This window comes from Pygoscelis adeliae, unplaced genomic scaffold (assembly GCF_000699105.1).
Source record: "Pygoscelis adeliae isolate BGI_AS28 unplaced genomic scaffold, ASM69910v1 Scaffold179, whole genome shotgun sequence".
NCBI lineage: Eukaryota > Metazoa > Chordata > Aves > Sphenisciformes > Spheniscidae > Pygoscelis > Pygoscelis adeliae.
In genome coordinates, this window is record NW_008825612.1 from 2,509,407 (window position 1) to 2,525,121 (window position 15,715).

Genomic DNA, 15,715 nt, shown 5'->3' on the forward strand with positions numbered 1-15,715 from the left:
ATGCCTTGTGCTACATTTTCCTATCAAAAAGTAATTATACACCAAGTTTTGATTCTGTTTAACTGCAGTAAATGTTACAATCTACTTGTTTTACTGATTTTCCTTTTGGGGAGTCTGCCTACTAAATGAGTAAACTACATATTAAATACAATATTCTCAACCAAAAAGACAATACAAGGTGCACAAAACAGCAGTTTTGCAAACACGACTGACTTGAAAACTTAATTTTTGTATGCTCATTGGGAGAAAGCTAAGCTTAAATCAAATTAGTTTATTATCTTATAAAATTTTAAATTAGAATTTTAAACAACGAACAGTTAAATATTGTCAACATGCTATATCTCAAATCACAAGTACTGTTTAACCACTAGTCTCTCATTCTAAGTAAGTGGGTCAATTAAAAACACACACCATAAAATGTTAAAGATTGTCAGGCTTTGACAAATGTATTTTTATCAAACAGTAGGCAAATTCAAACCAATGCACATCTTCAGTGGGGAGTAAAAAAAAAACCAAAACCACGAAAAAGCCTGAAAAAACCCACACTTGTAAAAAACAGGGTAACGGATTAATCCCACATCATTCTCTAGCATATGGCTATGTCTTGGGCAATAATCAAAATCCTTCCCATTTTAAAAATGGGCTACCAATTAATAAAAATATTCTTCCACAAGTAAAATATCATTTACAATGGCACTGACATTTTAAAAGGCAGGAAAAAAGGAATTACACATTTATGGATAAATTTCTTGTTTGTTAAATCAAGCTTTATTGATAAAATGGAATTCAAAGTATTTTACTTGGAACAGCAGCAGACCCAGCCAATCAGGATTGTAAAAATGCTGCAGACTCCTACGGTATGTAGAAAGCTGCCTGTTCGTGCTCAGTGATTAGTAGTTTCAGGTAAGGGTTAATGAAAAAAGAGGTGCAAAGAATCAAGGCATTCTAATCCCAAGGTTCGTACACGTATGAACACGATACTATTAATAGGGCATGATTTAACTCCCACTGAAGTCAAAATCAGAACTCCCTTTAACTCAACGTGAGAGCAGGAGTGCGTCCAAGAAAACGATATACGTTTGTTGAAGAATGTGCACTACTCTTAGTTATTTTTCCACTGGCAAGCAAATTCACACACTGTAATTTCTGGTGAGTTGCCCACAAGATCAGCTTTCATATAAAACAAAGTTATCTTTACAGTTTTGTGCACCTCTTGAGCACCTAGCTGGCTAGGCTGCTGCTCCTTGCAATCCAAAACCACAACATGAATTTAAAGGGATATATATTGTTGCAACACACAAGCCAAACATTTCTTCTAACCTTTATAGTGATTTAAAGCAGTTCATAATTAAATATGAGCATTTTGTACAAAGACAATTGCACTTTACAAAAACAAAATCATACAACATAAATTGCTGGAGTCTGATTTACAACATGAATTATGGTTTGAAATCACGTTTACAGAAGTCTGTTTTACAAAAAAGATCAGTTCCTGGGCTAGATGTTGTACTGCTGTAGTCACTCTCACCAACACATCATATTCCCTTCTTTAATTAAGGTTGAGGATGGATGTTAAGAAGGGTCACCGAGGTTGGGCTGCACTTTCATTTGAAGGATGAAACGTGAACTCCACAGCTAGATGAGCAGTTTTACCACATATCATCAGTTGAGGCAGAATCCTTAAAGAAAAAAGAAGGAACCCTTTAAAGTCTGGAGTGCCCGTAGTTACAGCAGTTTCTGGATAATCCAGACTAAAAAGGGTAAAGACTTAAATCATTTTAGGAGTCTGTTTTCTCTCCCCTTTCAGAAATACCATCAAAGAAGTATCTAAAAACCACATACGCTTAATTAATGAAGCATTAGTACCAAGACATTTCAAAATCTGACCAAGCATTTTATAATAGCCTTATCAATCCTCAAAATGATATCCTAGGAACATTATTCAAAAGCATTCCCAGAGTAGTTAGAAGTAATACAAAATGGATACACTTACTACACAGGTGCGTGAAAAGAGCAAGGATGTGCCTCAGGCCATTTGTTATTATCATTACCATCTTTTGTGTTTTCAGCCCTCCCTCACTGCATAGTAAGATACAGTCATCAACTGACACCCTGTTATAATTCAGTTCAATTTTAACACTTATAATTTAAGGTTAGAGAAGTGTAGTTTGGGCAACTGCAGGAAACCCTAATTTGGGATGGTAATAAAACCACAAGGAAAAAAAATGTATAGAAGAAAAAAATTGGAAGCAGACACACGCCGTGCTCTATATCATAACCGTACGGTCACACTACATGGCATTACAACCATGTATCCAATACCTGAGTATCCCTAAAATTTGGTCCACTTAGGCCCACAGGCAACAGTGGATTTTGTTGAACTACCACACCCCTGAAAAATGTTTAACCAATTCCTGCTATCAGCTGAAAAAAAAATCCTAGTACAAATTGAATATTTAATTCTAGTAAGTGTTTTTCAATCCATGTGCCTTTGTGTCATGCCTGTTTCCTTCTCCCTTGCTTAGACTGTTCTATATTCCGCTTTCTCTAACTGCCTCATCAGTTGGGTACACAGGTTAACACCACGACTAAGAAGTGGGACCACAGCTCGGTAGCTGAAGCAACAGCTAAGTCAGTAGCACTGGCATCAGAGCAAACTGCTTCTGTACAGCAATCTTTGGTTGTTTCAGCATTACCTGCTACCTTCCCCTAAGTAATTAAGGGCCATGATGGGCTTTAACAACAGTGCATGCTGGTGCTTCCACAGCTACACTTCCCTATCATTACTAAGACTGCAGGAGGTAGAAATATTACTCCTCTTTAAAAGCACCACCTTACTGATTCCTTTGAGAGAAAAGAGGCTAATTAAATCTCTAGCAATGCCACATACAACAATTCCTTAGCACTAAAGTTCTGCACCCTTCATTCAAACTTGCACACAGAATTCATTACAAACCATAAAGAAGAACAGTTGGCACGGAGGTGTAGTAAGAGAAACCAAAATCATTAAAATTACCCTTTGCAAAGTACCACCTCCGTTTTTTTCTTCAAGACCAGAAGTAGCAAAGGAGAGCAATTATATGAAAGACCAAAATGGTCGTGTTTGTTTCAAGTGCAAGGATGAGGAATAAAAGCAGTAGTGAGTAAAAACACAGGAGCTGCATGCCAACTATTCAGTATGCAAATTTCTGTATCCAAGTTGCCAACATCATCACAAAACAAAGACTTTTGTGTACTGTACGTTTGTAGAACAGTAACATACTATAGAATGTATTTTGAAGGTAAAGCATCCTCTTTCAGCCACTATTTAGGAATTTTTATGCTAAAGATACAATGAGAACTGCCAAATAAACTAGCGCCCTATTGTAAAGCTAACACACAATTCTTTATGTCTGGATGCATTTCACTTACATCACATCTAAGCATGTAAGTAATTTTTGATGGTAGGTAAAGGATCAATTTAACTACTTTATGAAGTACAGCACTTTTGGTGACAGAACATTGTTTCCAGTGATCTAACTGCAATTGGGATCACTGTTCATATTTTAGAGTTTTGGGTTTTTTTTCCCCACCAACAGTGGATTCATGTCACACTGATCACTGACACATAAGAACCTAAACTGTATGCTTGCTGTAAGATGCTCTATGCTCAACAATAAAAGTGCTTACACAGTCCACTTGGAAAATTAATATAACCTTAAAGCTGATAGTTACAAATCTGTTTAACCTACAAATATGGCCTTTTTCTTCTTGGTATTTGGGGAAAATGTCTCCCGTAAGAGAGAAAAAAATATACATGACTCTGCACCATTTGGCAGGAAAGCATTTGGAAACCCAGGCAGGATTCAAATAATGAAATTCCAGAGGACAAACAAACCAACCATACCAGAGTTTTGAGACTATGATCAGCAGAAAACAATTACAAAACACAGTCTAGAGCGCACAACATTGCTACTGCTTCTTTGGGGGAAGGGGTCTTTTAACAAGAACTAGCAACATGTTTCTTTACAAAACAGCTAAAATAATTGGGGTGGGGGGAAAGATAACGTAAGAGAAAGGATACTTACAGTATCATCATTCCTGTAGGGGTTCAGTCTGTTATAAACTGCTTCAATCACACTCCGTCTAGAGCAAAAAAAACCCACAAGATTTTAAGGTTGTGTCTTTTTAAAGTCAAATTCCCTAAGCACAATTTTAATTTAAAATGCAAACCTTAAAACGTTTTAGATTCAGAGAACCAAGTTTACTACAAGTTAGCACTAAGCATCATTAAACACTGAACACAGCTACCATATCCTTTAAAACCTTTAGGTTCAAGAAAAACAAGGCTGTTCAGACAAAACTCAAAAAAAAAGAGGAGCACAATCTGACATTCAGATGAGGCTGCGATGCTGCTTGGTGCTACGTCTCTTGACTTTGAAAAAGGGCATCAGAAAACTTGATGGACGTTGAATGCCCTGGTCATTTGTGTGTCTGATGAACACTGCAGTAGTACTTCATGTATTATGGCACTTTCATATGGGAATAATAGTTTTTTAAATTTTCTGGATGCACAAAAATTGCATTCTGAAGTACATTTTTGTTCCTGTTACATTCTGAAATGTACTTTCCATGTGCAAACCTGGAAAAATTATTTTTGAAGCAATACTCTCTTACAATAATATGTCCAATACTCGCCTGCAGCTTCTCTCAAAAAAATTTGAACTGCAAATAGCAGTTCTACGTATTGTATCTTCAGACTGAGAAGAATTTTGTCTGGCAAAAAAAATTAAAAAATTAATTCAAGCATCGTGACAGTTTCACTCCTTTAAAAAAATTTGCTTAGCATATTTAAGATAGCTTGTAATTAACTTTCGTCTCTGGGATTCTCAGCTTTTCTAATATTGATAGGAAATATTGATAAAATAGTAATAGAAAAATTGCAAACAACATGTAAATGAGCAAGATGGGAATTTTTGGGGTTTTTTTGTTGTTGTTGGTTTTTTGTTTTTTTTGTTTTTTTGTTTTTTTACACAAGGTGAAAAGGTTTTCTTGAAAACTGATACTGAAAAAAACCAACAATGTGAGGCTGAAGGAAGAGAAAACCTTTGCCTTACCCAGCATATAAGGAAACAACTTTGGAGGGGGAGCACGAAGGAAAGAGGGGAGTAAAAGACAGAAATTACAGACTGGACTTTAAAAGCAACTTTCTTCCAGATCCCCTTCTGCAGAACCAAGTATGACGAAGTAGCAGACTACAACTGCGATACAAAGCAAACTTCAAAGAACAACCTTTTAACTGCTCATGAATGCATGCAGAGCAATCACAAAGGAGTGCATTAGAAGAAAAAGCAGATGATAGGCTTTCTAATCATCCCATAACACTGAAAAGTCAGGAACTACCATGCAGCAGTATAAACATCATAGTGAATCTAGTGAATGATTATAGGGCACGGAAGAAGAGACTGAATTTAAAGCGATAAAAACAAGCAATTACACACAAAGTACATCGCACGTATGAACTGGAAAGTTTCCCTCATCTTTCAAGAAATAGGTATCTTTGATTCTAAATAAAGGCAGTTTCTTAAAAAGCATTATTTTCCTTCCAAATGGGCAGTCGTGCTTTGAGTTATGCTAACATCCAATTAAATCCATACTTCTGTCAATCCCTATTCAAACTAGCGTCACTAAGACAAAATCCTAGGGAAGGCAGTCACTTCAGCACTTCCTCACAACCATGATGCTACTGCTAGCCAAAAGAGATTGAGAAAAATCAATTTGTATGCCACATTTAATGAGTAACTGACTCATCGATACTTCAAGACTACAGCAACACATCCTAAATAGATGCTGCTATTATGTAAAATTGCCATCTCTTCTTTTCCTAGTCAAACAGTTCATGTAAGAACAATTTTGTTTTGTAGAAGTCATCTTTACAGTTCAGTTATCATTTATTCACTTATATACCTAGAGTCTTCATGTTTTGGTGTAATACAAAAATCATTCTCTGAAGGGTTAAAAATATAGTCTGTACCGTATGTGCCCAATCCATTTTAACACAGCACAGGTTCATGAACGATCTTTTGAACCAAAAAGCACTTGGTTTGGTGTGCAAACGAGCTAAGCACTTTGCTTCCTTAAAGATCGAACATCAATTTGAGAAGCCACAGAGCATCAACACTGAACTCTTCCAAGGACAAAGCCAGCCTATATAAAGCTGGCTATATTAACTTCCCACTTTTCTATTCTGATAGACTTCTATCTAGTTTTCAGATTTGTCACAAGCAGAGAGATACAAAAGCAAACTTTTAAGCAATTACAACATTGCTTTGGTTACAGACAAGAAAAGAAAGCTGCCAAGGAAAATATCATACGCATATCACTTTTTGTCGAAGTGTACAACTACATATCCAAGTAACTACTAAAGGCAGTGCATTATTTTTGCAATTTCAAATGTAACCTCCCACCCAGAGAACCCAGTTAATTACAAAAAACAGACACACTCAGGCCACCCTTAAAAAACCCTCAGTCCTTCCCAAAACTACAGTTTGAAAGTTAATTTTAGCAGTGATTCATAGTTAACTCTGTTCTTATGCTTGTCCTTTTAATTCAGAACAACTGAGTAATGATAATTGGAGAACAGATCATCACCTTTTGTCTTGTACCCTTCTTCCTTCCCCCCACTTTTAAGAGTGGCCTTACAGTTAAGTTTCGATTTAAATCAAAAACCACATTTACACTGATGTGAACTCACTTGCTTGCCAATTCACCCCCTGGCGGGAGGTTTGGGATGCTCTCAGTTGCTAACGTACGCATCACGTGGACTAAGTCTGGGACTCCTTCACCCTGCTTCTTTATGATCTCTGGGAATCAGAAGTACTTTTTTTGTAAGTGCAGTCCAAATTTAACTTAAAAAGATTGAAACACTCAGTTTTATAAAAAGGCAGCTTAACTTCTGTTAATATATTAAAAAAAAAAAGATGACAGACCATATTCAACATGGTAATTGCTAACTTTGGTTCCGTAAGAAAAAGAACCTGTAACAGATTTGACAAAGATATACTGCTAACTGTTAACATGCACACCAATTTTAGAAATACACAGCTACCTAATAAGAGTGGGAAAAAATTCTTTAATGGATTTCCTGCTAGACATTAGATATAACAGAAGATGTAATATCTTCCCAACAAAATGCCCTGGGCACAAGGCAGATATTAACATCAGCTTTACCACTGCAACAGAAGATGAAAGATTATCACCATCATAGAAAGCATAATATTTTCAAGAAACAAAAAGTTAGACATATTAAAAATAACTCCCATGGCTGTATGTATATTAGCCAATACTTGTACCTCACTGCATTACAGCAACATGCAAATTTTAGGAACTATTACATACAAATTAAAAGCCAGGGACATCACATCTAAGAGAGACTTCCATCCTCAACTCCCTTAGGGGATATGTGAATATTGAGCAGTTATTTAAAGCCGATCCACTCCAACTTCTGGGTGAAGAGAATCTATACTGTAGTCACAGTCACGTTTGCTAAGAAATTCATTCTTTAACTTTATTCTTAGGCCTGGGTTTTTGGTTTTTGTTTTTTTTTTCAAGTTGTAAGCACACAATTTTATTTGAACTCAACAGATTTCAGACCATACCACCCTTGAAGAGTCACTCATTATAGGGATTTTAGGAAGTTTAAAGAACAAGCACATTTTTTTTAAAATGCATCTCATCAGTTTCTCTGTAAACACAAGCTCTTAGAAATTATAAGAGATATGAATTATTAAGACTTGGCGCTGTTGATCTTCAAGTGAATACTGCAGCACACAGAATGAAGTGTACGTATGTGCATATATATATACATGCACATATGTACATGCACACTATTCTTCATGTAATAAAGCATTTACACAGCTTGAAGAGTAGTTGCAGTTCATTAGTACCACTTTTGAAAAATACTCTAGCATTCAGTTTTTGCCCTAAATGACAATTCCAGAAGAGCATACCAAGTTTCCATTTTATAATTTGTGAGATAAGGCACATTAAAAGCTTTTAAAACCAGCATGCATCCAGTCCCTTTTAGTTAAAAAATTAAAAACAACAATTGTGAATTACTTTTTGTGCATGTAATAGTTTTTCAGGGCTGTGTGTGTTTACAAAAAGCATCAGCTCTGTTTTGCGCTCAGGCTGTGTAAATTATTTGCAAGGTACAGTGGAAACACTGTCTAGCCTTCAACCAGTGTCAAACTCTGCAACACAAAGCTTTAAGCTGTTTACTTCAAAACCTACATTTTAAATACATGACACCACACACCATAGACACCTCAAAAACTTGCCATTTCCTCAAAACCTATAGCCAAAATTCATTTTACCATCTAGTATTTAGTAAATAATCTAACACTCTTAAATCTGAATAAGAAGCAAAGATCTCGGATTTGGTTTGCCAAGTTCCTTTATTGTGCAATTTTGAACATCTAGTATATTCTACATTGTGCTAGTGCTAAAGTTCTGCTGTACAAAAATAAGGAATTTATAGTTTACCTATACTACACAGTTTCACAACCTGTAACTGCAGTACATTTAACATACAGTCTCCACTAAATGAATACATTTATATTTTGATAAAACTATAGATACAGACTGAATGAACACTGAAGACAACAAATGGAGTCGGTCTGCTAGCTGTGTTTAATTTATTGGAATTATCTTCTTTCAATACATCTTACAACCCTCCCCAACCTTTAATTTACTTTTAAACCTTCTACACATTTTCATGGCATCGAGTACTGGAAAAATGTACTTACAACCCTAAAATAAAGGATTCAAAACATATCTGCTTTTTCATATTCTGAATGGGAATTCCACACAAAGTTTAAGAAAAAAGCCAGAGCTTTGATTTTGGGAAAATATGGGAAGGAACATATAACAACTAACTTAAAATTATTTCTCTATATATAGGTATAAATATTGCAAGGATTATCTATTATGGAATGTTTTTATGTAAGAAACTGAGAACAGAAAAAAGTTTAGACAGATTTCTTTTATAGTCAACACATCAATATCACATTAGTGCAAATAATAGCAACACGTTTTGGAATGACTGATTACTTCTACCGTGAAGTTCACATGATATTTTAGGAGTAACACTGATTTATTGCAAGTAATAGCACAAAGATGCTTCTCCACACTTGCTGCTTCTTCCATTATTATTTACTGTAGCTACAAATCTGGACCACAAACATCAAAAATTAGTAAAAGGAGAGTCCTAGGTGGAACGGTAAGTAGAAAACTTTCTATGTTTTTTAAAATCTGAATTGCCTCTCCTTATTCAAGATGACCATCAGTACTAAGCCCTATTCAGTCTTAAAATTTGCACTACTTCTTAACAGTATAAAGACATATTCTGGACTGAGGGAATAAAAGTACAACCAGGAAAAATATACATTAGTAAGCATCAAATCTCATTACTTGTTGGACTACACTGAGTACTGAAGTGCATAAAAATACATAATATGCATTTTCACCATTTCCATTTTAATGAATTTTAACTTTAAATTGGTATTACAGATTAGTAAGATCATTCTAAAAGTACTCTTTACGTTTTCGAGTTTCTTCAGCTGAAGATGAGGTTTATAAAGTTAAGCACTGCCATTCTTAAAGTATCCTAGGATATCAGCAAGATTATTCACTGTAGTGTTGCAAGTTTCAGATGCTGTAGCAGTCCTACCTTACTAGTCAATGCTGCATTATCCATTTACACCAGGAAACAATTTAACTTCACAAGAATTATGAAGTTAAATATAACAAAGTTAATTGGCTCCTGTTCTTGAAGTTCTGCTTTAGTTCAGCCTCTCAACTTCCCTCATGAGTAAGACCTAAAAGGCCAAATTCTGCACACAGCTGATACAAATCACTGCTGGGTTGATTAGTGTTTACTACATATTCATTAATATAAATAATATCTTTGTGCAACAATAGACAAAAGATTGAGGACAACTCTAAAAAAGAAGCAACGACCCTTGAGGGGAAGTACAATGTATGTCCTCAAGTTGTTCAGACATCATCCCATTAAATTAGTATTAAAGTGCTTTATAACTACATAGAGGATCCTTCTGCCTCTATGCAAGTACCACACTTCACTCACTCCTGAAATTTTGTATTTGTATAAATGCAAAGTACTGGCAGCCAAATTCATTGTATGTACCATAATCACATGCAGTTCCAGTGTTTAGGTTCTTCATTTACGAAATGAAGTGTCTGTACAAAAACGTCAGCTTTCCTTATTGTAATATTCCTGGGGTACAATGAGGCCAGCTGAAGATGCAGCCTTAACTTGAACGTATTTTCATATTCTAGGTCATGGGTTTCTCTGAACTCAGACAATATATCTAAGATACGAAGGTAATACTTGCCCAAATTAGGAGAGTTAGCATGCTGTAAATTAATGTGTGAATTTACAGCGTACTTGTTCTTCACCAATTCTGTGAGTGGGCATACATAGTAAGCTCTTCAAATATCTGGTGCAAAACTGCTCACTGCTTTGAAATGGAGAAAGCCATCTGACACTTAACTCATGCAGTGTTACCATGCACTTGGATATTCCTGCTACGCTGTCAAAAAGATTCACACTATTTCTTACTGTGCACCAACTTCTCTTATGAGGCAAGTGTTAGATTAAAACACAGAAATGTCTGCCTGGACATTTGTTCAGGGGCAGAACAGATGTAGTTTGCCAAGACCTTGCGAATGAGGCCTTTGAAAAAGGTGATACTTTCTGAAGGAGCGCCCACGCAGGTAGTAAGTGCTTTAAAATTGCACATTAATTTGTCTGAACCCAGAACTCCCATGTAGGCAAGTTCTCTGTGAAATTTCTGAAGCTGCACTGTGTTATCTTCATGCAAGTTAAGGAGGAAAAAAAGTGCACAGTATGTTCCTCTAACTATCACTGATACCATACTTGTGAAGAACTCTACGTACCGTGCCCTGTGTGCTACTAAGGATTCTTGGAGAATATACACATAACTAGACTTGTAACATATAGGTCTAGAGGAATCCACTTCAAAAATAGATGCTGTATGCATTATTTGCATAGGTTAAGTGTCTTGTGTTTCAGAAACAAACACCCAAGCTGTGGTTGTTTTAAAATACCAAAAGGCACTAGAAATCCAGTTTTAATGAGAAATCTTTTAAACCAAATTGATTTCAAATATTTTTAGTTAGGTGACCCAAAATGCCTAAGACTTGCCATTTCAGTTTAAAGTTTAAGAACTCCCGAAATACAAATTTAAAGCAAAATTTTGAAGTTGTTCTCAGAGTAAGATGAGCTCCCAGCTTTTGTTCATCATGAATGCTTAAAGATTAGCTTTGACAAATTTCTTACATACTTTCAAATAAGTAAATGTTAGCAGGTGCCCTAAAGATGACAGTAATCAAGCTGTAACCGTACCATAACTGGATAATAGAATATTACGACTAACTAATTTGTACATAACTATCCGGAAAAAATGGCACTCAAATTACCATCCTCACAGACACTTTGCAAGATATTCTGATTATTTCATTTAATGCCATATAACAGGAACCAGGATTTACTGGTCAGAAGATAGTGCTGTCAACGGACTCATGAAGAACACTGAGCACAAATGAATTATTTCTCTGCCATCCTGAATAATTTTCAGGGCTATAGGCTGCGGCACTTTCATAGCCAAATTTTTTCAGGACATACAGCAGGACTATATGAGTGCCTTTTTCAGAGATGTACACTAGATGGCCAATTGCACTTGAAGGTCTAGTAAAAAGCCTGTATGTGTTAAGAGTTTAGTTGTTGGAAGGGGAAGGGGGCCAGGGGTCTGTTTAGAAACAAAGTTACTTATTTTTTTTTAAATGATCCACCTTCTACTCTGCTTTCCAGGTACTTGTCCAACTCTGCCTCTCTTTTCACCGCCTCTGGCGATACCTTTGGTGCATTCGGAAAACAGATCAAAATCACACTCATGTTGTCTCGACTTCCCTGGTGGAAAAGAAAAAATGATTTGAGAATGTATACACACCAGGCTCAATACACATCAAAGCATTTTACACACAAAAATTCACAAATCATATGGTATTAGCATATAACTTTTACTACTATGGATTAATATTATCATTAGCCTTAATTTCCCCCCACCCCCTTACAGAATCCCAGAAGTCTGCCCATTCATTCAGTACAACTTTTAAGTTACTTTGTTCTTTCCTCTTATGGTCTGAAGACTACATGGAGCCAATTACAGACAGCCCATTGTCTTTTAAAAATTGACATTACTAATGAGTGATGTGTAATTACAAATTGTGTTCTATCTTGCTTTAAGTACTACCCAATCATTTTGGGAGAACAGCTGAATATTAGATGGGTAAACAAAACCATTACTGCTTAAAAGCACTAAGCAGGGAGGTGTTGAATTCAGACCATGTTTCCACCTAAAATCACAGCTATTAGGGTTTTTCCCCCCCCCCTTTTCTTTTAAAACAGAAGAGTTACAAGTGAGAGAATCTGTTAAAAGACCAGCTGGAAGGGGCCCAGGCCTTTACAAAAGCATTCTTTGAAATGGAAACATTTAAAACTCCTACTTGAATACGTTAAAATACAAACACATTCTGCTTATGAAACGTAACTGTTTAGTTTACTTTCAATACCCCATGCTCTGGTCTACAAACATGCATCCGTATGCTTAACTTTTAACACCAATTAAATCCACAGAAGTCAGCGAGATCAAGAACAAGCCAGTGTTTAAAACAGGAGTATATGGGCGTATGGGGAGGTGCTGACAGTTGGCTACTGCAAAGCTTACAGCATCCACAAGCCACTGTTCCTTCCCCAGTATTTGTTTTCAGGATTACCAGATAAAAATTGTAAACAAAAATATATGCATTATCAATCTGCCAAAGTGTTGGAAAGCAATTACATTTTTCCAAAAGGGAAACAATGACCTTGTTAGCCATGTGGCAAGAGCAGAGATGCTGTCTTGTCTCTTTAGTATCAAAAACATTGGCTTTTTTTATACTATGACTTATAGCTTGCCTTTGGAAAATTAAGCATCAAGCTATGAAACTCAATACTTCAAATCTCTTCTGTAACTGCACCATCCTGCAGCTTATTAATACAAAGTAGAAGTTATGGTAGACAAAATTACACAGATTTGTTATACAAAACAGTCCCATCTTCTACTTGAGCTAGTTTCAGAGCTGCATCACACAACACTGAGTAAGACATACAGGAATTAAACCAGAATAAAAACTAACTTAGGAAGTCAGATCTTCATATAGTCAAGAAGAAATTTTAAAAACTGCAAAATACGAAGTCAATGTTCATTCATTCTGCATTTAACCTTGGTGTAACTATGACAGTAATGTTACTACTATATGCCCAAGAAAGGAGGGGAAGATTAGGAAGGGAAAGAATATTCTATAACCTGATTTAAGTCTTAAGAGTTAATGCTTTGTAAAGTATGTTGTGAAACAGAAAAGGGCAGCTATTGCCCTTGGCTTGCCCATAAATTCCCATTAGCTTCTAGTTTCCCAGTGATGATAACATATCTGTACATGATTTTAAACTCTTCATTAACCAAAACCACACAGAAAGCCATACTGGTTCTGTTGTGTGTTCATTCCCCCTCTATCACCATTTTTGTGAGAACAATGGTAATTACTGTCGAAGTCATGTTAACATAAACCATTGGACACTTATAGACTGGAATCAAAACTTATTCTTAACTTGTTCATAAACTTCTAACAGTGAAAACACAGTAAACCTCTTCTCTCAAGTCTGGCTACCTTGTACAAGCAGGTGTCAACTATCTCATTGCAAACTTTCTCAAGGTCATCAGTGACTTCAAGTCTGGATCTTACAAAGTCACACAGCTCTTCATTTCCCATAACATCCCAGATACCGTCACAAGCCAGTATGATGAATTGATCATCTTCTTCTGATCTCTCAATTTCATAAACTTCAGGCTCAGGTGAGACTAGCTGTTCTGTAGGACCTTTCCCATGGACACATTTGTAATCAAAGTCCCCAAGTGCCCTTGAAACAGCAAGAGAGCCATTCACACGCTGAATCATTACAGAGCCACCTGCATTCTGTATACGCTCTTTCTCCAGTGGATTACTTGGTTTGTGATCCTGTGTGAAGAAGTGAACCTTCCTGTTTCTACAAAGTAAACCTCTCGAGTCTCCACAGTTGATGAAGTATGTATGTTGGGGAGAAATCATGACACCCACAGCTGTTGACCCACTTCTGTCTGCGCCATGTTTCTTCTCGGAGATGACTCTCATGTGTTCATCAATTTGCAGAAAACCTGTTCTGATGCCGCTCTTTACACTTTCCACAGATGGTGGCCCATCTGGCCCTTTAAAATCCTGGTTGCTTGTGATGTGATCTAATAAATGCTCACAGCAGTACTTGGCAACCTGTGATCCAGCGTGCCCATCATATACAGCAAAAAATGACCATCCATCAAGTCCATTTGGCAAACCAATCACAGCCGTATGTGCATCCTCCATTTCAACTCGCCAGCCTTGCATACTACTCAAACCATAACGAAGCCCATTCCCTTGCCCCTGGGCATTATGCTTCTCCATCTTTGGCTTGTCTAAAAATGCTCCCATGATGACTTTCCTTCAGTTCTAAAAGGAAAAAAAGGATTATTAAGGTATTTCTTAACGTCTCTTGTTTAAACATCTTATTGGAAACTATTAAATAATAGCCCAAATAATTTTAAGATGACAAAAATACACAGATATAAAGCTGACTTTTCTGCATCTCGCTGAAGTCAAATTTGCATTGCTTTCATCTAATTTAAACAAGGACACTGCTACTAGCTGAGCTGCATTTTTCATATTTTTGTAAGTATTTTCAGCAGTTTTACTTGAAGAACCGATATTCCACTATCATTCATGGTTCTGACAAAAGCCTCTAGTATAAGTATGTATGAAATTAGTTTGAAAGAGGACTTGTTAACTGGCACACATCTGAATAGCTATGTTCCCTGCGATTACTGAGCCAATGAAAGAGTTCAATGTTTCCAGGACAGTGGCATTCCCTAGATCCCTACCTGCTGGTCACAAAGTCCTGCTCACACTCTGCTTTTCCAATGGTGATCGGGAAACAAAAGCAAACTGATTAGGTTTTCTTTTGGGGGAGGAGGTTCGGGGGTTTTTGGTTGGTTGGTGGTGTTTTTTTTTTTTTAACAGATACAAGTGATCTGAATGATCAGGATGATGCCAGAGCCTGCATAAAGGAAGAGCCAACACTGGATAACTAGGAGCAGGACTCAGAAGGAACAGAGCGGCTATCCCTTTAGGCAGCAGCAAGCCATTAGTTTGGCTCAGCCATCTTGTGAAAGCTCATCCTTAGATTTTCAGTTAAATTACGCAGCAAGCTTCTCAGATGTCTGTGCTGCAGATTTACTTAAAACCTTAATGTATTCATGCTTCACTGAAAGACAACTGTCCCTGACAAGTCTAAGGAAATCTGTTTGGAAATAAAATCACAAGTATTGTATATTCATGCTTCCTTATTCAAGCCAGACCAATATACTGCACACTCTATCCTCCTCCACCTCCCATCATCGGGATGCGATGCAGCAAATATTCACGCTTAACAGAATAAAAATTATATTTGCAGGCAGCGTAAACTGACTGGTTTATCTTCATGGCTTTCACACCCTAACCATCCAACCCGCCCTTCTAATCCACA

The 15,715-nt window shown here is 36.6% G+C and overlaps 1 protein-coding gene across 2 annotated transcripts; it reads right to left on the reverse strand.

Moving 5' to 3' along the window:
• Nucleotides 1–415: 415 nt before the first annotated feature.
• Nucleotides 416–14,638, reverse strand: PPM1A (protein phosphatase, Mg2+/Mn2+ dependent, 1A). Of its 2 annotated transcripts, XM_009332735.1 has the most exons (5): nt 13,792–14,638; nt 11,875–11,992; nt 6,734–6,842; nt 4,068–4,125; nt 416–1,679 (listed from the first exon to the last, which is right to left on the reverse strand). In XM_009332735.1, the coding sequence occupies exons 1-5, from the start codon at nt 14,623–14,625 to the stop codon at nt 1,650–1,652; spliced, it is 1,149 nt and encodes a 382-aa protein (XP_009331010.1). In that variant the 5' UTR covers nt 14,626–14,638; the 3' UTR covers nt 416–1,649. The 2 variants fall into 2 exon arrangements, with proteins under 2 accessions (XP_009331010.1, XP_009331011.1); XM_009332736.1 differs by lacking the exons at nt 416–1,679; nt 4,068–4,125 and having other exon boundaries at nt 6,822–6,887.
• Between the last annotated feature and the right edge of the window lie 1,077 nt (nt 14,639–15,715).

Coding starts and splice junctions, on each gene's coding strand:
- PPM1A (XM_009332735.1), bottom strand. CDS start 14,625: ATGGGAGCATTTTTAGACAAGCCAAAGATGGAGAAGCATAATGCCCAG. Junction 11,993..13,791: donor TTGACACCTGCTTGTACAAG/GTAGCCAGACTT, acceptor CTTTTCCACCAG/GGAAGTCGAGACAACATGAG. Junction 6,843..11,874: donor CCTGGAAAGCAGAGTAGAAG/GTGGATCATTTA, acceptor TCTGATTCCCAG/AGATCATAAAGAAGCAGGGT.